Source organism: Rhinatrema bivittatum, chromosome 7 (genome assembly GCF_901001135.1).
Source record: "Rhinatrema bivittatum chromosome 7, aRhiBiv1.1, whole genome shotgun sequence".
NCBI classification, from domain to species: domain Eukaryota; kingdom Metazoa; phylum Chordata; class Amphibia; order Gymnophiona; family Rhinatrematidae; genus Rhinatrema; species Rhinatrema bivittatum.
The window spans coordinates 263,877,836-263,902,489 of NC_042621.1; the positions used below are offsets into that span (position 1 = coordinate 263,877,836).

General features: G+C 44.2%; 1 protein-coding gene across 1 annotated transcript in view; it reads left to right on the forward strand.

The window, feature by feature from the left end:
• The window catches only part of SLIT1 (slit guidance ligand 1), a 580,546-nt gene that overhangs the window by 524,605 nt on the left and 31,287 nt on the right, over positions 1–24,654 (forward strand). Inside the window, exons 29-31 of the mRNA XM_029610174.1 lie at positions 4,814–4,953; positions 15,288–15,381; positions 16,937–17,074. Coding sequence (XP_029466034.1) covers positions 4,814–4,953; positions 15,288–15,381; positions 16,937–17,074 — 372 coding nt within the window. The remainder of the gene's footprint in view (positions 1–4,813; positions 4,954–15,287; positions 15,382–16,936; positions 17,075–24,654) is intronic.

Sequence of the window (24,654 nt, forward strand, 5' to 3'; positions counted from 1 at the left end):
TCAGAGCAGCCATGGCACTCAAAATAGCCGCCTGCTCAGAGTCCTGATGCCTCTCCCCACTCACATGCAACATACTACTCACACTGCTCACTCGCGGCAAACGCCGCTCTCAAAAAAAAAAAAAAGTGGCGCTCATGCCTCTATGGGGCTTGGTCCTCTCACGGCCCCCCTCCTTCAGTTCTTCGCGGCACTTGCTGCTTTCACTTTTAAACCATGGCGTTTCAGTCGCTGAAATATTTATTCTCATGGCCACTCCTTCCTGGACAATGAGGCCAGCTTCCCCACCCTTAGTGGAAATGGGTAAACAGTGGAGTGCCTCAGGGATCCGTACTAGGACTGGTGCTTTCTAATATATTTATAAATGATTTGGAAAGGAACATGACAAGTGAGGTAATCAAATTTCCAGATGATACAAAATTATTCAGAGTAGTTAAATGACAAGCGGAAAGTGATAAATTGCAAGACTGAAAAATTGAGCATCCAAATGGCAATGAAATTTAATGTGGGCAAGTACAAGGTGATGCATATAGGGAAAATTAATCCATGCTGTAGTTACACGATATTAGGTTCCAGGAAAAAGATCTAGGCATCATAGTGGATAATACATTGTGTGCTGCGGCAGTCAAAACAGCAAACAATTAGGGTCATTTAACGCATGGGATAGCACCATAACGTATGAAAAAGAGGAGGAGTTAGGGGTGGATTTACTGTTTTGACTAGCCATAATACCCCAATACTAGATAGGTATTTATATCTCTATGGGAGGCCCACCTAGTAACTCGAGGTGAGGTGGTAGAGAGTCCATCAAGCTAGGGTGAGAGAACATTGCACAAATCTCATCTTTTAGTGAGTTTCCTCACTCCGAGGGACATCAAATCTTCACAAGAGAGCACTATTCTGTTCGTAAGTCTCACTTTGAATGTCAAAGTGGCCCCTAACCCCTACACTAATACCTAAACCTCACCTCGAGTTACTAAGTGGGCCTCCCGTAGAGATATAAATACCTATCTAGTGCTGAGGCATCATGGCTAAAGTTCATTCATTCTCTCTCTCCCCCCTCAGCAACCATGATAGTAAACATGGTCCCCCCAGTGGTTGTATGTAGGAAATACCACACTTCTGGCACTTATCTCAAAGTGCAAAAAAGTTATCGCAATTTACGGTAACTTAGCTCTTCACATAGGTATTAGCACAAATTGCAATAAACTGCCTCTTACCATAAAACACACCCCTTTTTCTATCACATGCAGTATTTAGTGCATTTTGATAAATCCAGGCCAATGTTAGGAATTATTAGGAAGGGAATGGTGAATAAAATGGAAAATGTCATAATGCCTCTGTATCGCTGCATAGTGAGACCGCACCTTGAGTACTGGGTACCATTCTGGTCGCCGCATCTCAAAAAAGCACTGGAGAAGGTACAGAGAAGGGTGACCAAAATGATAAAGGGAATGGAACAGTTCCCCTATGAGAAAAGACTGAAGAGGTTAGGGCTGTTCAGCTTGGAGAAGAGACCGCTGGGGGGATATGATAGAGGTCTTTAAAATCATGAGAGATCTAGAACGGGTAGATGTAAATCGGTTATTTACTCTTTCAGATAATAGAAGGACTAGGGGGTGCTCCATGAAGTTAGCGTGTGGCACATTTAAAACTAATCAGAGAAAATTCTTTTTCACTCAACGCACAATTAAGCTCTGGAATTTGTTGCTACAGGATGTGGTTAGTACCGTTAGTGTAGCTGGGTTTAAAAAAGGTTTGGATAAGATCTTGGAGGAGAAATCCATTAACTGCTATTAATCAAGCTGACTTAGAGAATAGCCACTGCTATTATTAGCATCAGTAGCATGCGATCTATTTAGTGTTTGGGTACTTGCCAGGTACTTGTGACTTGGATTGGCGACTGTTGGAAACAGGATGCTGGGCTTGATAGACCCTTGGTCTGACCCAGTATGGCAATTTCTTATGTTATTCCTTAAAGTGTTCCACATGCAGTAAATGGAATGGTAAATGCCCAAGCTCTGATTCGGGACCATTTATGCTCCCTAGGAGTTGGAAGGCAAATCATTCCCTGACTTAGGATATGGCGCATAACTTCAATCTATCACCCATACGGCTTGGTCCTGTATCATGCAGAGCTTTAAAAGTCAAGCCAAAAAAACCTAAACTGGGCTCTGTATAGAATGAGAAGTCAATGAAGATCAGCCAGACGTGGAGTAATATGAACTTAATAAAATGTACCAGAAATGAGCTGAGCTGCAGTATTTTGGATCAGTTGTAAAGGATGTAAACGTTTTGCTGGAAATCTAGCAAACAGGGATTGCAGTAATTAGTTCTAGATAAGATTAAAACCTGCACCACTGTCCTAAGCTGAATATCAGTCCAGAGAGGTTTAAAATGTCAAATTAATGAGCGAGCATACCAAGTAGTTTTTTAAACTAAATGTATATGGCTTCATTAGGTTAAGATCAGGATCCAACAAAGCCCTCAAATTCTTCACACAGACTTAGGAATAAGTGTGGTCCCATTCAAGATAGAATGGAAATCTAAAGATGAAACATCTGATATACTGAACCTGAGGATCTCTGTTTTATCAGGATTAAGGGTTAGCTTGTTTAACTTCATCCAATAATACATTTCTGATAAGCAGATATTAACATTCAAAAGATGACCAGAAAGATCGTCTGATTGTGAACAGCAAAGCTGTAAATTATTTGCGCAACACTGAAAAATAATGCCAATTTCTAAAAGTGGGCAAAGATAAGATAAGATATATATATATATATATATATAGATATATACAATATATAGATATATATCAATATATATATATTAAATAAGGAAGGCAACAAGATTGGCCCCAGAGGGACACCACAATTCAGCTTAGAGAAAGCAGCTGTCTTTCCATTCCAAAAAATAGACAGAAAATCCTTAAAACATTGAATGACTCCATTTCCAATATCAATGTCTCTTAACCTGGTTAGCATGATTTTATGATCAATGGTGTCAAAGGCGGTGATCAAATCCTACAAAATCAGCAACGAGGAGTTACCCCCCATCCAAGCTGAACCTCATGTCATCAGTTAAGGCCAATAAAGCTGTCTCCGTACTGGATCCACAGCAGAAACCAGATTGATGGTCCAGACAATTGTTATCAAGTAGAAATGTTTCCTACTGCTCCAGAATAGCCTGCTCAATCGATTTAGCAAGAAAATGTAAATTTGCTATAGGACGATAGCTTTCTACCCAATTCGGATCACAGGTTGACTTTTTAAAGAAGTGATTTAATAAGTGCATGGTTGTAATTATCAGGTAACCATCACATTTCATAAAGAACATCAGATCCTCCCCCAAAGCCTTAATAAGGTTAGAGAGGCAAGGATCCTAAGAACAAGTCGAGGGCCAAACTGAGCTCAACATTATAGAAACATCTTTGACCTCAAGTGACAACAATTAAGAGGGGAACCTTACCACAGAAGCAGTACTGATTGGAATGGTCCTAGAATCATCTCCTAAGTGAAGACTTCTAATTTTATCTATAAAATACCAGGCAAAATCATTGCTTTGCAAAGATGAATGAACACAGGGTAAACCTGAAGGATCTACTAGTCCCTTCACAATAGAAAGAAGCTCTCTGGATTCATTAGCGACAGAAATGATTTTATCCTGTTAAGATTTTGCTTTTAAGGTAGCAAAGTTATATAACCTATTCTGAAAGCCCAAATTAGATTTATCTGTTTCAGGATATGATTTAATCCTGAGTTTGTCCAGATGCCAATTCTCACATTTCCTCTCTCTCATGTATTCTCCATATTATGGGGCAGCTTTCTGTTGTCCAATCCTATAAATTCTCTCAGGAGCTAACTGGTTAAACAGTTTGGCTAAATTAAAATTCCAATTATTAGTAATATCCTCAAAATATCAGAGAAAACTTAGAGATCCATAGTTACAGATTCAGTATGCAGGAAAGTCATCTGGGGAAAATAAACTTAATTAAAAAGTGGTCTGACTAGGTAATAGGGAACATTTCCAAATTAGAAACTGACCAAAAGAGTTAGCACTAAAATAAAATAGTAAATCTACATGAATAAGTGATCTACATGAATAAGTGATTAAATAACCCGATTAAAACCTATGGCTGCCATACCGGATAAGAGAATTTGTGCAATGACCCTGTCTGGCGAATTTGCATAGATATTGAAATCCCCCCGTAATATTAGCTTGGATGACTCCAACAACCAGGAGGAAACTAATTCTAAAAACTCAGCTAAAACTGAATCGGCTAAGTCAGGACGACAGCAGACCACACACATGGTCAAGAATTTTGGCTTTCCAAACCTGACCAACAAAAATTCTAAACCCTACAATCTGCTTTGGGTCTTTGGAAAGAGATAGGTTAACAGTGGGATAAACCAATTTTTTAAAAATTTTCTTTAGAGATAACAATAACTTCTTTGTCCCTCTGTCGTAAGTTCAGCTCAGAATATGGAGAGACAAAAAAAAAAAAGAAAACAAAATTAAAAAAGAAAGTACTGATCGCACACTTAGGACAATGCTGAATTTTCTTATCCACTGAGATATTGACTCACATTTCATTCCATTCTTACTGGGTGAGAGGATGTTTCTGCAGTCTATTTCCCTCAGATATTATCATCTTGTCTTACTATACCCTCTCCACCACCATGTTGAGTGCCCTGTTGGAACTTGGAATTTTACTGCCCAAAATTCAAATATTAATTCTTAAATCATAAATTTGGACTCCAAGAGATTAATGCATTCATTTTTACCCCCTCCTTTCGCTTCCTTCCCTTCACAGGTGTTTGTGCGCTGAAGGATTTGAGGGCCCAACATGTAGAATAAACAAAGACGACTGCAAAGACAACGACTGTGAGAATGGAGGCACCTGTGTAGATGGACTTAATAACTACACATGCATATGTACAGCTTATTACACAGGTATGAGGATTCTGTCAGCTGTATCCTCCTGTGCAGATGGAATTAATAACTACACATGCATGCGTACACCTTATTACACAGGTATGAGGATTCCATCTGCTGTATCCTCCTCTGCAGATGGAATTAATAACTACACATGCGTGCATACACCTTATTGCACAGGTATGAGGATTCTGTCTGCTGCATCCTCCTGTGCAGATGGAATTAATAACTACACATGCGTACGTACACCTTATTACACAGGTATGAGGATTCCGTCAGCTGTATCCTCCTGTGCAGATGGACTTAATAACTACACATGCGTGCATACACCTTATTGCACAGGTATGAGGATTCCATCTGCTGTATCCTCCTCTGCAGATGGGTTTAATAATTACACATGCGTACGTACACCTTATTACACAGGTATGAGGATTCTGTCAGCTGTATCCTCCTGTGCAGATGGGTTTAATAATTACACATGCGTACGTACACCTTATTACACAGGTATGAGGATTCTGTCAGCTGTATCCTCCTGTGCAGATGGGTTTAATAACTACACATGCGTACGTACACCTTATTACACAGGTATGAGGATTCTGTCAGCTGTATCCTCCTCTGCAGATGGAATTAATAACTACACATGCGTACGTACACCTTATTACACAGGTATGAGGATTCTGTCAGCTGTATCCTCCTCTGCAGATGGAATTAATAACTACACATGCGTGCGTACACCTTATTACACAGGTATGAGGATTCTGTCAGCTGTATCCTCCTGTGCAGATGGAATTAATAACTACACATGCGTGTATACACCTTATTACACAGGTATGAGGATTCTGTCAGCTTTATCCTCCTGTGCAGATGGAATTAATAACTACACATGCGTACGTACACATTATTACACATGTATGAGGATTCTGTCAGCTGTATCCTCCTCTGCAGATGGAATTAATAACTACACATGCGTGCATACACCTTATTACACAGGTATGAGGATTCTGTCAGCTGTATCCTCCTGTGCAGATGGAATTAATAACTACACATGCATATGTACAGCTTATTACACAGGTATGAGGATTCTGTCAGGTGTATCCTCCTCTGCAGATGGGTTTAATAATTACACATGCATACGTACATCTTATTACACAGGTATGAGGATTCTGTCAGCTGCATCCTCCTGTGCAGATGGGTTTAATAATTACACATGCGTGCATACACCTTATTACACAGGTATGAGGATTCCGTCAGCTGTATCCTCCTGTGCAGATGGGTTTAATAATTACACTTGCGTGCATACACCTTATTACACAGGTATGAGGATTCCATCTGCTGTATCCTCCTCTGCAGATGGGTTTAATAATTACACATGCATACGTACACCTTATTACACAGGTATGAGGATTCTGTCTGCTGCATCCTCCTGTGCAGATGGAATTAATAACTACACATGCGTGCATACACCTTATTACACAGGTATGAGGATTCTGTCAGCTGTATCCTCCTGTGCAGATGGGTTTAATAATTACACATGCGTACGTACACCTTATTACACAGGTATGAGGATTCTGTCAGCTGTATCCTCCTGTGCAGATGGGTTTAATAACTACACATGCGTACGTACACCTTATTACACAGGTGTGAGGATTCTGTCAGCTGTATCCTCCTGTGCAGATGGAATTAATAACTACACATGCGTGCGTACACCTTATTACACAGGTATGAGGATTCCGTCAGCTGTATCCTCCTGTGCAGATGGGTTTAATAACTACACATGCGTGCATACACCTTATTACACAGGTATGAGGATTCTGTCAGCTGTATCCTCCTGTGCAGATGGGTTTAATAACTACACATGCGTGCATACACCTTATTACACAGGTATGAGGATTCCGTCAGCTGTATCCTCCTGTGCAGATGGGTTTAATAATTACACATGCGTGCATACACCTTATTACACAGGTATGAGGATTCTGTCAGCTGTATCCTCCTGTGCAGATGGGTTTAATAACTACACATGCGTGCATACACCTTATTGCACAGGTATGGGGATTCTGTCAGCTGTATCCTCCTGTGCAGATGGAATTAATAACTACACATGCGTACGTACACCTTATTACACAGGTATGAGGATTCTGTCAGCTGTATCCTCCTGTGCAGATGGGTTTAATAACTACACATGCGTGCATACACCTTATTACACAGGTATGAGGATTCTGTCAGCTTTATCCTCCTGTGCAGATGGGTTTAATAACTACACATGCGTGCATACACCTTATTACACAGGTATGAGGATTCAGTCAGCTGTATCCTCCTGTGCAGATGGAATTAATAACTACACATGCGTGCATACACCTTATTACACAGGTATGAGGATTCTGTCAGCTGTATCCTCCTCTGCAGATGGGTTTAATAATTACACATGCGTACGTACACCTTATTACACAGGTATGAGGATTCTGTCAGCTGCATCCTCCTGTGCAGATGGGTTTAATAATTACACATGCGTACGTACACCTTATTACACAGGTATGAGGATTCTGTCAGCTGCATCCTCCTGTGCAGATGGGTTTAATAATTACACATGCGTGCATACACCTTATTACACAGGTATGAGGATTCTGTCAGCTGCATCCTCCTGTGCAGATGGGTTTAATAATTACACATGCATACGTACACCTTATTACACAGGTATGAGGATTCTGTCAGCTGTATCCTCCTGTGCAGATGGGTTTAATAACTACACATGCGTGCATCCACCTTATTACACAGGTATGAGGATTCTGTCAGCTGTATCCTCCTGTGCAGATGGGTTTAATAATTACACATGCGTACGTACACCTTATTACACAGGTATGAGGATTCTGTCAGCCGTATCCTCCTGTGCAGATGGGTTTAATAATTACACATGCGTACGTACACATTATTACACATGTATGAGGATTCTGTCAGCTGTATCCTCCTGTGCAGATGGGTTTAATAACTACACATGCGTACGTACACATTATTACACATGTATGAGGATTCTGTCAGCTGTATCCTCCTGTGCAGATGGGTTTAATAACTACACATGCGTGCATACACCTTATTACACAGGTATAAGGATTCCATCTGCTGTATCCTCCTCTGCAGATGGAATTAACAACTACACATGCGTACGTACACCTTATTACACAGGTATGAGGATTCTGTCAGCTGTATCCTCCTGTGCAGATGGGTTTAATAATTACACATGCGTACGTACACCTTATTACACAGGTATGAGGATTCTGTCAGCTGTATCCTCCTCTGCAGATGGGTTTAATAATTACACATGCGTACGTACACCTTATTACACAGGTATGAGGATTCTGTCAGCTGTATCCTCCTCTGCAGATGGGTTTAATAATTACACATGCGTACGTACACCTTATTACACAGGTATGAGGATTCCATCTGCTGTATCCTCCTCTGCAGATGGGTTTAATAATTACACATGCATGCACACACCTTATTACACAGGTATGAGGATTCTGTCAGCTGTATCCTCCTGTGCAGATGGGTTTAATAATTACACATGCGTACGTACACATTATTACACAGGTATGAGGATTCCATCTGCTGTATCCTCCTCTGCAGATGGGATTAATAACTACACATACGTGAGTACACTATCATCCTGTGTAGATGGGATTAATAACTACACATGCATGCGTACACCTTATTACACAGGTATGAGGATTCAGTCAGCTGTATCCTCCTGTGCAGATGGAATTAATAACTACACATGCGTGCATACACCTTATTACACAGGTATGAGGATTCTGTCAGCTGTATCCTCCTCTGCAGATGGGTTTAATAATTACACATGCGTACGTACACCTTATTACACAGGTATGAGGATTCTGTCAGCTGTATCCTCCTCTGCAGATGGGTTTAATAATTACACATGCGTACGTACACCTTATTACACAGGTGTGAGGATTCTGTCAGCTGTATCCTCCTGTGCAGATGGAATTAATAACTACACATGCGTGCGTACACCTTATTACACAGGTATGAGGATTCCGTCAGCTGTATCCTCCTGTGCAGATGGGTTTAATAACTACACATGCGTGCATACACCTTATTACACAGGTATGAGGATTCTGTCAGCTGTATCCTCCTGTGCAGATGGGTTTAATAACTACACATGCGTGCATACACCTTATTACACAGGTATGAGGATTCCGTCAGCTGTATCCTCCTGTGCAGATGGGTTTAATAATTACACATGCGTGCATACACCTTATTACACAGGTATGAGGATTCCGTCAGCTGTATCCTCCTGTGCAGATGGGTTTAATAATTACACATGCGTGCATACACCTTATTACACAGGTATGAGGATTCTGTCAGCTGTATCCTCCTGTGCAGATGGGTTTAATAACTACACATGCGTGCATACACCTTATTGCACAGGTATGGGGATTCTGTCAGCTGTATCCTCCTGTGCAGATGGAATTAATAACTACACATGCGTACGTACACCTTATTACACAGGTATGAGGATTCTGTCAGCTGTATCCTCCTGTGCAGATGGGTTTAATAACTACACATGCGTGCATACACCTTATTACACAGGTATGAGGATTCTGTCAGCTTTATCCTCCTGTGCAGATGGGTTTAATAACTACACATGCGTGCATACACCTTATTACACAGGTATGAGGATTCAGTCAGCTGTATCCTCCTGTGCAGATGGAATTAATAACTACACATGCGTGCATACACCTTATTACACAGGTATGAGGATTCTGTCAGCTGTATCCTCCTCTGCAGATGGGTTTAATAATTACACATGCGTACGTACACCTTATTACACAGGTATGAGGATTCTGTCAGCTGCATCCTCCTGTGCAGATGGGTTTAATAATTACACATGCGTACGTACACCTTATTACACAGGTATGAGGATTCTGTCAGCTGCATCCTCCTGTGCAGATGGGTTTAATAATTACACATGCGTGCATACACCTTATTACACAGGTATGAGGATTCTGTCAGCTGCATCCTCCTGTGCAGATGGGTTTAATAATTACACATGCATACGTACACCTTATTACACAGGTATGAGGATTCTGTCAGCTGTATCCTCCTGTGCAGATGGGTTTAATAACTACACATGCGTGCATCCACCTTATTACACAGGTATGAGGATTCTGTCAGCTGTATCCTCCTGTGCAGATGGGTTTAATAATTACACATGCGTACGTACACCTTATTACACAGGTATGAGGATTCTGTCAGCCGTATCCTCCTGTGCAGATGGGTTTAATAATTACACATGCGTACGTACACATTATTACACATGTATGAGGATTCTGTCAGCTGTATCCTCCTGTGCAGATGGGTTTAATAACTACACATGCGTACGTACTCATTATTACACATGTATGAGGATTCTGTCAGCTGTATCCTCCTGTGCAGATGGGTTTAATAACTACACATGCGTGCATACACCTTATTACACAGGTATGAGGATTCCATCTGCTGTATCCTCCTCTGCAGATGGAATTAACAACTACACATGCGTACGTACACCTTATTACACAGGTATGAGGATTCTGTCAGCTGTATCCTCCTGTGCAGATGGGTTTAATAATTACACATGCGTACGTACACCTTATTACACAGGTATGAGGATTCTGTCAGCTGTATCCTCCTCTGCAGATGGGTTTAATAATTACACATGCGTACGTACACCTTATTACACAGGTATGAGGATTCTGTCAGCTGTATCCTCCTCTGCAGATGGGTTTAATAATTACACATGCGTACGTACACCTTATTACACAGGTATGAGGATTCCATCTGCTGTATCCTCCTCTGCAGATGGGTTTAATAATTACACATGCATGCACACACCTTATTACACAGGTATGAGGATTCTGTCAGCTGTATCCTCCTGTGCAGATGGGTTTAATAATTACACATGCGTACGTACACATTATTACACAGGTATGAGGATTCCATCTGCTGTATCCTCCTCTGCAGATGGGATTAATAACTACACATACGTGAGTACACTATCATCCTGTGTAGATGGGATTAATAACTACACATGCATGCGTACACCTTATTACACAGGTATAGGGATTCTGTCTGCTGTATCTTCTTGTGCAGATGGGATCAATAACTACACATGGGTGTGTACACTATCCTCCTGTGCAGATGGGGTTAATAAATACACGAGTATGTATACTATCTTCCTATGTCAATGGGATTAATAACTACACATGTGTGCATACATTTTATTACACAGGTATGGAGATTCTGTCTGCTGTATCCTAGTCAATGCCTTGTCTTTCTCTTTCCATTTAGTTTGTTACCTAATGTACTGCAGTTTGTAAAAATATCAAAACACTGTATAATAAAAACACAGTAAAGCTAAAAACCATCAGAGCAAACATAAATACGTTAACAGAGCAATAAAATAACCAGCCTTTACATAACTATCCTGCACATAATTATCCTGCACATAATAATTTATCACTTAGTAGAACCCGTACACATCCTCTCACCTCCTTCACTGTTGTTTATGCGCTTATACAATACTCGTATAAAACCTATGTACATATCACTTGCCCATTGATTCCCTGTACATATCCCCTGTACATATTCCCTGTACATATTTTTTCCTCTTGTATCTGTCTTACCCTCCCCCTGCTCCCCCCTCTGTCTCGATCATCCCCACCCCTCCCTCCCCTAGTTACCTAGTTATTACTCTGTTACTATGTTTATGTTACATACTGTTCCTTGTAAAGGCTTTGCCTACATATAATCTGGTTGTAAGTTATCTGTAAACCGGCACGATGTGCAAATGGTTGTCGGTATATAAAACTAAATAAATAAAAAATAAATAAATAAATAAAAACTAATAACTTCCCTAATAGCAATCCAGTAAGACGATTTTTCAGAATGGTTGGGGGTGCTAAGGTCAGCACATATTACCCATCCCCGGACAGAGAGGAGGAGTTGGCTCAATACTCTGGGTACTCAAGAACTGTGGCACCCACATGATGTAGCGGGCACCTATAAGCATAAATAAAAATATCTCTTCTCGGCTTTTGGCTAAGATCAAATGAAGCATAAATAAGAAAAAACTAAGCAAATATAAAACAAACTTTCTGCTTCTCTTTCTCCTCTTTCTCTTCTGCTGCCCCGTCTTGGTGTCTATTTTACATCTTCTTTTGCTTTTTGAATTGTGCTCCAAATGAATATTAAAACTTATGGGCCTGATTTTAAAAAGCATTTACACACTTACAATTGGGTTTTACATGTGTAAATGCATTTTACTCATGCAAGTGGGCTTTTGGAAATTGCTACAATATATGCCATTGAATTGTCTCTAGGTTATTGGCATGTAAGTGCATTTTATATGGGTAAATGGATTTTGAACATTGCTACAATAGTAATTACATTTATACATGTTCATTTTCTTGTAAATTACCCCCAATGGTGTATATTCATACTGGAAGGAATTTTCAAAAGTTACGCAATGGTTGTACATTTAATAATAGGGATGTGAATCGTTTTTGAACAATTAAAATTGTCAGATAATTTTAAAATCGTCCTAAATCGTCAGAGTGCACGATACAATACAAATGCCCCCGATTTATCGTCATAAATCATCCTAAATCGTTAAATAGGGCACGGGAATTATTTGGGGGAGGGCAGGAAAACCAGCACACCAAAACAACCCCTAAACCCACCCCGACCCTTTAAAACCAATTCCTTACCCTCCCCCACCCTCCCGAACCCCCCCAAAATGTTAAATTACCTGGTGGTCCAACGGGAGGGGGGGGTCCCCCGGCGTGATCTCCCACTCTCGGGCCATCGGCACCATTTTGGCTGCCACTAATTAAAATGGCACCGATGGCCCGATAAAAAAAACCCCACCTGACCCTTTAAATCGACACCCCTTAGCCTCCCCCACCCTCCCGACCCCCCCCAAAACCTTTTAAAATTACCTGGTGGTCCAGGGGGGCCTCCGGGAGCGATTTCCCGTTCCCAGGCATCAGCTGCGCTAAAAAAAATGGCACTGGCCGGCGCCATCTTTAAAGATGGCACTGGCCATCTTTACTTATCAGCTCCTACCATGTGACAGGGGCCGGCCAATGGCACGGATACCCTGTCACATGGTAAGGGCAAAGGGGCATCGGCGCCATTTTTTTTAGCGCAGCTGATGCCTGGGAACGGGAAATCGCTCCCGGAGGCCCCCCTGGACCACCAGGTAATTTTAAAAGGTTTTGGGGGGGTCGGGAGGGTGGGGGAGGCTAAGGGGGGTCGATTTAAAGGGTCAGATGGGTTGTTTTTTTCAGCGGCGCGGGCCTCCCTAAAAAAAAAATTAGCGATGTGAATTGGAATCGGAAACGATTCCAATTCACATATCTTAACGATCAGATTTCACCCCCCCCCCCAGCCGAACCTGATCATTAAGACGATCTGGCACACGATTCACATCTCTATGTAATAATAGCATATACTGTATGCGTACAAGTAGCATGTACGTACATATATGATATTTTATAAACCTCAGGAGCATGCACATCCTTGCAGTACTGCTTGCAAATTTTAACAGGAAAGAAAAGGAGCAGTCTAGGTGTATTCCAGGGGAGCGTTCTGAAGTATACATGAAAGTTGCTATTTTGTAAGAACTATGCAGACATATTTTGCCAAACTTGTCCAAAAAGTTTTACAGCTGCTAATTGACTTATGCAATTGAAATTGGACTTATCTATTATCTGCAGTTTTTTGGGTGGGAGATCTGGATGAAGTGCTAGAGCAGTGGTCCCCAACCCTGTCCTGAGGACCCCTCCAGCCAGTTGGGTTTTCAGGATATCCACAATGAATATGCATGAGAGAAAATTTGCATGTTATGGAGGCAGTGCATGCAAATTTTCTCTCATGCATATTCATTGTGGATATCCTGAAAACCCCAGGACAGAGCTGGGAATCACTGTACTAGAGGGGTCTAGGTGAACTGGTGAAGATCGTGGTGAACTGGTAGAGGTATTGGCAAACTGGTGATTCCAAGTCCACGCACAGCTAAGTATTTTCAAAACAGTGTTTGCACATACTTTAAAAAATTCCTGCCTCCATGTTTAATTCAGTGTTGTGCATGAATTGTTACAACTGTACACATAAAAATATACACGCATATATATATTTTTTTTAAATGGGTAGAGAAAGTATACATTGCTGCATTTCAAATATGCGCATGTATTGAAACATACACGTACTTTTGGGGCAGAAATACATGGTATTTTTATTAACTGTGCAGCTCCCTACTACAACTACTATTTAACATTTCTATAGCACTACTGGATGTATGCAGAGCTGTACAAACAACACATAAGAGATTGTAAGCTCTACAGAGCAGGGACTATCTAATCAAGACAAACATACAGGTCAAGCTACTTGGGGAGTTTCATATAGTAAGACGGGTTAAAATTAATGAGACTGAAGGCAGACAATCAGGCTTAAGATTTAAAAGCAGACTCAAAAAGAAGGGTTTTTAGACAGGATTTAAATAAGGCAAGAGAGGGAGCATGATGCACCAGCTCAGGAAGTCTATTCTAAGCATGTAGTGCAGCCAGGTGGAAAGCACGGAGTTGGGAATTGGCGGCAGAGGAGAAGGGCATAGTTAGGAGCGATTTGTCTGATAAATGGAATGAACCAGGAGGGCTGTAGCGAGAGATACGAGAGGAGAAGTAATGAAGAACTGCAGAGTTAAGGTGAGTAAGAGGAGTTTGAATTGTATGCGGGAGCGGATAGAAAGCCGATGTAGCGAGCTCAGAAGAGGGGTTATCTATCTGTATAGCAACTCTGGTGAACGCCAAATCGCACAGCTGAATTTAGGAAAGAATGTGGTGGAGAGAGAAGGCTCGCTGGGACACCTGTGAGGAGCAGGTCCCACCACACTTGTGTAGACAGACAGTTTTGAAAGCTGGGCTCCCTGTGGATTTTGATACAGCAGTGTTGGACTTGGTTTGTTTGGAAATGACTTCATTATCTGATAGCACCTTGCCACTTCCAACATGAGCCATCCTGCTGCTTAGGAGCACTTCTTTATTAGTGACAAGATAAAATAAAGGAGAATTTGTTCCAAGTGGCTTCTTACTCCTTCCCATCCGATTTGGACTGGGAACCAATCTTTAGTCACCAAAGTGATCTCCACTAGGTGGATGACTTTAGCTTGTACACTGCCTAGAAAAGGGACTGTCCTTTATCCAGTAGCTTCCCGCCACAGAGTATTTCAGGGCTGCAGGAGAGAGGAATTGTAATGCATTGCCATGAAGCTCAGGCTGGTTTTTCTCTTCCCTCCACAGGGGAATACTGTAAGCAACTTGTTGATTTCTGTTCCCTGGAGAGGAACCCCTGCCAGCACGATTCTAAGTGTGTTGTTACTACTGAAGGGCCAAAGTGAGTACCAGCTCCCCCCCCCCCCCAAGACTTCTCTTGTCCTGTTACCTCTGGGAGGTTCAGGTACCCTAGTTAGAGCTCTGCATGCTCATGGGGGAATTACTTTGTGTTTTATCTTGGGAGAGGCAAGTTTAGGAAACCCAGACTCCATAGTCCCCTAGCTCACAGGCTTCCTGGATTTGGGGAGATCAAGAAAAATAATAAAGAAAGAAATAAGAAAAATAATAAAGAAAAAAAAAAAAAAAGAAAACTCTGAGGGGGGGGGGGGTACCGATGCAGAAAGGTGGCTTCAGTGGAACGCACCTTTTAGCCTGCATCTGTCCGCACCTTTTCTGCAGGCAAAGGGGCAGATTTTAAAAGCTCTGCACGCGTAAATCCAGCTGGATTTACGCGTGCAGGGGACTTGCGTGCTGGCGCGCCTATGCTGCATAGGCATGCCGGCGCGCGCAAGTCCCGGGGCTTTGCTTGGGGGGCATATCGGGGGGCGTGTCAGGGGGGGCGTTCCGGTGGCGGCGCGGCATTCGGGGGCATTCCGGGGGTGGGGCCGTGGGGGTGGTGCCAGCCCAGGGGCGTGGCCGAGGCCTCCGAACCAGCCCCCGGGCCAGGGAATGGCGCGCTGGCAGCTGGCCGGTGCGCGCAATTTACGCCTGCCTCGGGCAGGCGTAACTTTCTGAACAAATGTAGGGGGGGATTTAGTTAGGGCTGGGGGTGGGTTAGGGAGGGAAAGGTGGGGGGGGGCCGCAAAAAAAGTTCCCTCCGAGGCCGCTCCGATTTCAGAGGAGCCTCGGAGGGGACGGAGGCAGGCTGCTCGGCTCGTCGCACGCAGGTTGCACAATTGGGCACCCCCCTGCGCGCACTGACCCTGGATTTTATAACATGCGTGCGGCAGCGCGCGCATGTTATAAAATCGGGCATAGATTTGTTTGCGCTGGGTTGCGCAAACAAATCTACGCCTGCGCATAACTTTAAAAATCTACCCCAAAGCTTACTCCTGAAGCAGGAAGGCGTTTTGCGCACAGAAAATGTGCATACCTCAAGGAGAGCAATACTTAGCGCCCTCACATGAATATCCCTTGAAAATGAGGGTCTTAAGTATTACTTCCCGATGCAGAGAGATTGCATCGAGCCAGGGCGCCTTCTTTAACGCTGAAACTTAACTCCTGGGTCAAGGCTGGAGTTAAGTTTCAAGTTCTATAGAAAAAAATAATTAAAAAGGGGAAAAAAATGTCTAGAGGGGTAAGTGGTGGCAGATGCTGCCGCCATTTAGCCAGTGGTGCGGTCACCGCTACATAGCCGGATAAGTACTTTATCCGGCTACATAGCGGTGACCTGCATGTGCGCCGAACGCACATTTCACAGTTTTCACACGTTTTTAACTCCCAATGCATTAGCTTATCGTTAGCTTATTGCATTGGGAGTTAAAAAAAATGCACTTGAGTGTTAAAAATGTGCGGTGGAAACCAGCGCACCAATTTTGTAACACTCAGATTATTGCATCGGCCCTGGAACTGTTAGAAAATTGGTTCAATGCATGTTTTGTTTTCCTGTTCCTTAGGTGTGAATGTGCCCCAGGCTTCATGGGAGACAATTGCAGCATTAATTTAGATGAGTGCCGAGACCATCGTTGCCAAAATAATGGTCACTGTGTGGATGAGGTGAATGGATATTCATGTCTCTGTACAGAGGGATACAGGTAAGATAATGCACGGACACAAATCCCCAATATCCCAGTGGATTGCAAGGTTAAAAATAGAGAGAGTAGTTTTCAAACATCCAGCAAACGTAATGTTGCAAATACACAGATAAGTTACACCAATTTTCAAAGCCAACTTATTGCACATAAGTCTCCTTTAAAAATGATTCCACCAAAATCTGCTCCGTACAAGTTACACCTTTACTGTGTAAAAAAAGAAGGAAGGATTTTTTGAATTTACAGTGAAGCAGCAGCTATCTTCTGGCAGGCATGGCAGGGCATTGCTCTGCCACTAATTTCCCGGAGAACTGAGTTACTGTCCCGGTGAGTGGAGGGGGAAAACTTACCGGTGGGCCGGTCACTCTCCCCCTCCTTGGACAGATCTGAAACGTTTTAATTTTTCTATTTATGGTTTGGCTGTCCATTACAGGCTGATTTTAAAAAAAAAGATAAAGTAAAATTAAATTAATACATAGCAAGACTGGGTTCAAAGACTTTATTTTTACCTTTGATTGATTCCTGTCAGCCGTTGCCTGCTCAGAGTCTCCCGGGTCTCCGGAGGGGGTGGAGTTTCACCCGGCTGCTGCACTTTTCTCGATGCCGCATAGCAGTGCTTGTACAGCTTGTGGAGAGCCGGGGATCCGGCTTTCCCGCAAAGGCCTCTGCTCCCGGTGTCTCCCCGGGGGTGAGGGGCCTTCGCGCCGGTCAAATTCAGCTCGGGGGGTGGCCTTGCCGGGTCCGCGCGGTCGGCAGTCAGCTGTCAGGCAGAGGCCTGCCTCGTTCCCGATCAGTGCGGGAGCGGCGGCCATCTTGCCTGCAGCTGGCAGGGACGCAGATTCTTCGGAGGAGGGGGAGGATCTTGCCCCTCTGTCCCTGCCGGCCCTCAGTCCTCAAGCGGCTTGCAAGATGCCTCGGCTCCGCCTCTGCCTTCGGGGGAGCCCTTAACGCGACGGCATCCCTTTTCTTCTCCGTTTGTTCTGCTTTTACATAAGGCATACATGGAAGCTGAGGCTGATGGGGAATTCCAGCCTCCTATCAAGGCTAAGCTTTTTAGAGCTTCCAAGGATCAGAAGAGACCTGAATCCTCCACTACATGGCAGAATCTGGGAGTGGGGTTGTCGGATCCCCTTATTACAGTGGATCCGGAACTTTTGGATCCCTCCACCCAGGCAGGGGGTGATGGGGTAGATAATGCCACCCCGGTGGAGGGGGATGATCCGCAGAGAGGAACTGGACCCTTTAATCTCCCATGTACTCCAGGAACTGGAGATCCCTATCCCGCAAGAGGTTTCGGATAACTCCCCAGGGGATTCGGTTTTGGCGGGTCTTCGGGCTCCTCCCCAAACTTTTCCATTCCATCCAAAGCTTTTCCAGCTCGTGACCCGGGAATGGGAGACACCTGAGGCCTCCTTGAGAGTTAGCAGGGCTATGGAGAAGCTTTATCCGCTTCCCAATGATTCGCTCGACCTCCTTAAGGTTCCTTCGGCCATAGGAAAGCATACTACTTTCCCCGTGACGGGAGGCACAGCACTCAAAGACTTCCAGTATAGGAAACTGGAAGTGTTACTTAAACGGATTTTTGAAGTGTCTGCCTTGGGGGTACGAGCCGCAGTATGTAGCAGCTTTATGCAAAGGGCTACCCTCCGTTGGGTTCAACAGATGCTCACGGCCCAGGACCTTCCTCCAGGGGAAGTCGAGCAGGCGAACCTAATAGAATCGGCGGTAGCCTATACAGCTGATGCTTGTATGATCTCCTTCATACTTCGGCACGCACTATGTCTTCGGCGGTGTCTGCCAGGCGACTTCTATGGCTACGTAACTGGTCGGCGGATGCCTCGTCCAAGTCTCAGTTAGGCTCCTTCCCTTTTTGGGGGAAATTGTTATTTGGAGATGAACTCGAACAGCTTATAAAGGCCTTGGGAGACAATAAAGTTTACAAGCTCCCGGAGGACAAACCCAGGTCGGACCACTCACCCGGTGCCTACAGAGGCTGTTTTTGGGGACAGCGCCGTTTCCGGACTGGTAGGAGTTCCTCTTCCTATAATCCTCGACAGTCGGCTACCCGAGCACAATCATAGGCTTATTCCTTTCGTGGCAGACGGCCTCAGCTTACTGCAGTCACCCATGCCTTTGCCCACAACAATAAATCTCCCCAATGAAGTGGCGCCGGCCCATTCCTCGGTTCCAAGGATCAGGGGTCGACTTTCGCTATATCTAGGACCAGTGGGTCCTAGATATTATGTCACGGTTACGCTTTGGATTTTGCTCAACCCCTGCAGGATCTCTTCCTACAATCACCCTGCAGACCCCCGCAGAAGCAACGAGCTGTCCTCCAAACTTGGTCCCGGTTGAAGACTGACTCTAGGGGCCATTGTTTCAGTTCCCGGAGCCGAACGCCGGACCGGTCGCTACTCCTATTTCGTAGTACCCAAGAAGGAGGGCTCCTTCCGGCCAATATTGGACCTGAAACAGGTCAACAGGGCGTTGAGAGTACCACGATTTCACATGGAGACGTTGAGGTCGGTCATTGCAGCTGTCCACAAAGGCAAATTTTTGGCTTCTTTGGATTTGACGGAGGCCTATCTCCACATAGGAATCCAGCCACACCATCAGAGGTTTCTGAGGTTCATGATCATGGGACAACATTATCAGTTTTGCACCCTGCCTTTCGGGCTAGCGACAGCTCCCCGCGTGTTCACCTAGGTAATAGTGGTAGTGGCAGTGAGCCTTCGACAGGAAGGGATCTTGGTACATCCCTACCTGGACAATTGGCTTATATGAGCGAAGTCGGAGATGCTTTGCAGGGAAGCGGTTCATTCGGTGTTGCACCGCCTTCGGTCCCTGGGCTGGGTGGTCAATTGTGCCAAGAGCCAATTGGTTCCCTCCCAGGTGTTGGAGTTTTTAGGAGCCCACTTCGATACCGCTATCGGCAAGGTTTCACTCCCTCGGGTGCGGATGGACCGGATCATGTCTCAGGTATGGCGACTGTTGTCTCTTCCCTCACCCGTAGTGTGGGACTATTTGCAGGTTCTTGGTTTTATGACATCTACCCTGGAATTGGTTCCTTGGGCCTTTGCGCACATGAGACCTTTACAGAGGGCGCTCCTTTCGCGTTGGGACCCCAAGTCAGAAGAGTTTCAACTTCCATTGCCTCTACTGGAACCAGCCAGGTCCAGTTTGGATTGGTGGCTAATTCCGGATCACTTACTTCGAGGGGTGGACCTGGAGAATCCTCAATGGATAATTGTGATGACCGATGCCAGCCTCACTGGTTGGGGGCAGTTGGTCAGTCACGGTCAACGCAAGGCCTTTGGACACAGTCACAGGCCAAGTGGTCCATCAATTGCTTGGAGACCAGAGCGGTTCGTCTGGTGCTGCAGCAATTTCTACCCCTGATACCTCACCAGGCAGTACGGATTCTGTCCGACAATGTGACCACCGTGGCCTACATAAACCGTCAGGGGGGTACAAGAAGTCGCCCCGTGGCCGACGAAGCAGACACGTTAATGGTCTGGGCGGAACGCAATCTTGCCCGCATTGCTGCGTCTCAAATAGCCAGGGTTGACAACATTCAGGCGGACTTCCTCAGTCGTCAGCGGTTAGATCCCAGAGAATGGACGCTATCCGAGGAAGCGATGCGGCTGATCTCGAGCCAGTGGGGGACTCTCTGCCTGGATTAATGGCGACTCGTCTGAACACCAAGGCGTCCCATTTCTTCAGTCACAGAAGGGATCACGGATCAGAAGGGGGTGGATGCCCTGGTACTTCCTTGGCCGTCCCACATTCTCCTTTATGTGTTTCCTCCTTGGCCGTTGGTAGGAAAAGTATTACAACACATAGAATATCACCAAGGACCAGTGATTCTAGTAGCTCTGGAGTGGCCGCGAAGACCGTGGTTCGCGGATCTGGTCAATCTAGCGTGGACGGTCCCTTGCGTCTCGGTCATCTGCCGAACCTTCTCCATCAGGGTCCAGTATTTTTCGATCAGGCAGACTGCTTCTGTCTAGCGGCTTGGCTTATGAGAGGAGACAATTAAGAAAGAAGGGTTACTCGGAGGTGGTTATTACCACTATCCTGAGGGCAAGAAAAACTTCTACATCTATCGCCTACATTCGAGTATGGAAGGTGTTTGATTCTTGGTGCCGTGGGTTGACTTTGCCCCCGCGGCAAACCACTATTGGTCACATTCTTGCCTTTTTGCAGGATGGATTACGGAAGGGCTTGGCGTATAGTTCACTCTGGGTACAGGTAGCAGCCTTAGGCTGTTTTTGTGGTAAGGTTGATGGTACTTCCATTGATGCTCACCCAGATGTGGCATGGTTCTTGAAAGGGGCCATGCACTTGAAGCCTCCAGTACGCGCAATCTGTCCATCATGGAGTTTAAATTTGGTTCTCCGTAGCCTTTACGGGTCTCCCTTTGAGCCTTTGAAGCAGGCCACATTGAAGGATTTAATGCTTAAGACGGTGTTTCTCGAGGCTATCTGTTCGGCTAGACGAGTTTCGGAGCTCCAAGCCTTGTCATGTCGGGAGCCTTTTCTTTTTTTTATTTACTCTTTATTGAATTTCCAAAATTATAATAACAAATACTTCTTTGTCATAGAGAAATTTAAGTGCCTTTACACTTGAAATATGGAAAATACAACATAAATATATTAACATTTTCAATGCAGGAAACCTTCTCATCTAACTCCTTTTATGCACTATAACATTATAGAGGAAAATGGGGGGGGGGGGGGTGTAAGGAAATACAGAGGAGTTGAAACTATAGGCAAATTCTAATTAAATGATGGTCAACCGAGAGTATACATTCATAATTATTATCCCTCATTAGATGTTTCAACTGTTATTGGATATTTAGAACTCAGAAATTCTCTCAACTGTGGTGTGTCAAAGAAAATATAAGTGGACCCACGCCAACATATAACACACTTACAGGGATATTTCACAATAAATCTAGCACCCAAAGATAAAACTTCGGGTTTCATCTGAAGAAAAGCTTTCCGCCTCACCTGGGTAGCCTTGGCAAGGTCAGGAAATATCCTTACCAAGTCCCCTCAAAAAGGTACCCTTAAATTCTTATAGTAACTACGCATTATCAAATTTATATCTTCTTCTGAAATCAAAGTCACTAAAAGTGTCTCTCTTCCAGTGACCTCTTTTTCTGATGCTTCTAAGTACTGTGTCAGGTTATCCATATTATCCATAACGCTGATTCTAGGAGTACTTTGCCTCTGAGATAAATGTAGTATTTTTTTTATCACAGGATTTTTTTCCTGGGGGATTTTCAAAAAGTCTCCCAGGTATTTCTTTAATGTTACAAGGCTCGGTTCATCCTTAATCACTGGGAAATTTAACGAGTTTTCAAGAAACTCCATTTTATGCAATGTAGCAAACCTTTCCCTAGAGAAAGCTGCTGAAACTTCTTTTAAATCTTTAACCTCCGTTTCAACTTTGGATAGCAAATCCTTGTTCTTGTAATATGTGTTGGTGGTCATGAGCTACAATGTCCAATTTCGCCGAAACCCCATGTAACTTATAAGATTGCTCTTGCAGTTTGATATCCATTCCAGCCATGAGCTCCCATAGGGAGTCTAAAGTCACAACTGCAGGTTTTTCAATCCGATGAGCAATTTGACTCACCCCATTGGCTCTAGAAGTCGAATCCATCCTCTCAGCTGCCTCCACCATGCTTCCACCTTCACCGGCAGCTCCACTCAGCCTTTTTGGGGTTGATGTCATCGCTACTCCGGAACCAACTCCCTCGGTTCCCTCCGACTGGTCTGCTCCAACCGAGTTTCCTCGGGGCTCCCCAGTAGCTCCAGGAGTCTCCGGGGAGCTTGCTGCAGGTGTCTTGGGTTTGGCAGGCTTAAAGATATCTCTCCCGGCGAGAAGGGCTCTCCTCCAACCCCTCCGCCCGCTGGAGCCACAGCCCGTGCCACTGAAGTCGCATATTCCCGGATTAACCTCTGGTCAGAAGGAAGGGAGGGTTCGGAAGGGTATACCCTCACCCTACCTTTTCTTTTGTGGGGCATTTTTTCCAAAAAATAAGGCAATACAAACCGAAGATAATCAGAAACGGTCAGAGTGTCTGGGAACAGCAGCCTCTTGGTCGGCCATCTTGGTTACGTCCCGGGAGCCTTTTCTGCGTATTTCTGATTCAGGGATTTCTTTTCGGAGAGTGCCCTCATTCTTTCCGAAGGTAGTCTCGGCATTTCATGTCAACCAGTCTATCGAGTTGCCAGCATTCTTTGTTGAAGATAAGGATCTGAGGAGGCTGGATGTCCGTAGAGTCCTTTTAGAATATCTAGAGGTTACCAATCTGTTCAGATTGTCGGATCATCTTTGTGTTGTGGAGTGGCCCTAAGAAAGGGTCTAAAGCTTCTAAGACTACTATTGCACGATGGTTGAAAGACACTATTGCTTCTGCTTACATATGTCACAGGCGCCCAGTACCAGAGGGCCTTAAGGCACATTCTCTTAGGTTACAAGCAGCATCATGGGCAGAAAGCCAGTGTGTTTCGCCCCAAGAGATTTGCCAGGCGGCCACTTGGAAATCATTGCACACGTTTGCTAAACATTACCGGTTGGATGTCCGGGATCCAAAGGTGGATTCCTTCGGCAGCAGTGTGCTCCGCGCCGGACTCTCCAGGCCCCACCCCTTTTAGGGCAGCTTGGGTACATCCCAGCAGTGTGGACTGATCCTGGTACGTACAGGGAAAGGAAAATTAGTTCTTATTTGTTAATTTTCGTTCCTGTAGTACCAAGGATCAGTCCAGACGCCCGCCCATTGGCAGGAGAGTCCGTACAGCAGTTTGTATTTCTCTTGGCAGATTATTTCACAGACTACGCATCTACGCGACATGGTTGGTGTTATTTCAGACGTTCCTATAAGTTTACTTCAAGACATTTAAGTTTGACTTGGTCTAATCATTGGTTGTTGAATTACAGTACAATAAAATAGTTATATTAACAGCTATTCATTCTGCTTTGATATTGATTATACTGAGGGATCGCAGGTGGCACACCAGGTTATATGGTGGGTGCTTTTCAGCTTTTCTCTGACTCCATCTGCTGGAAGGGAGGCATATCCCAACAGTCTGGACTGATCCTTGGTACTACAGGAATGAAAATTAACAGGTAAGAACTAATTTTCATTTTACACATTCGGACAATAGAAGGACTAGGGGGCACTCCATGAAGTTAGCAAGTAGCACATTTAAAACTAATCGGAGAAAATTCTTTTTTACTCAATGTGCAATTAAGCTCTGAATTTGTTACCAGAGGATGTGGTTAGTGCAGTTAGTGTAGCTGAATTTAAAAAAGGTTTGGATAAGTTCTTGGAGGAGAAGTCCATTAACTGCCATTAATCAAGTTGACTTAGGGAATAGCCACTGCTATTACTGGCACCAGTAGCATGGGATCTTCTTAGTGTTTGTGGCCTAGTTTGGCCTCTGTTGGAAACAGGATGCTGGGCTTGATGGGCCCTTGGTCTGACCCAGCATGGCAATTTCTTATGTTCTCATGAATTTGATAATTTTACATATTACATTGGTTCAAGTTATAGAAACCCTGTATGAATT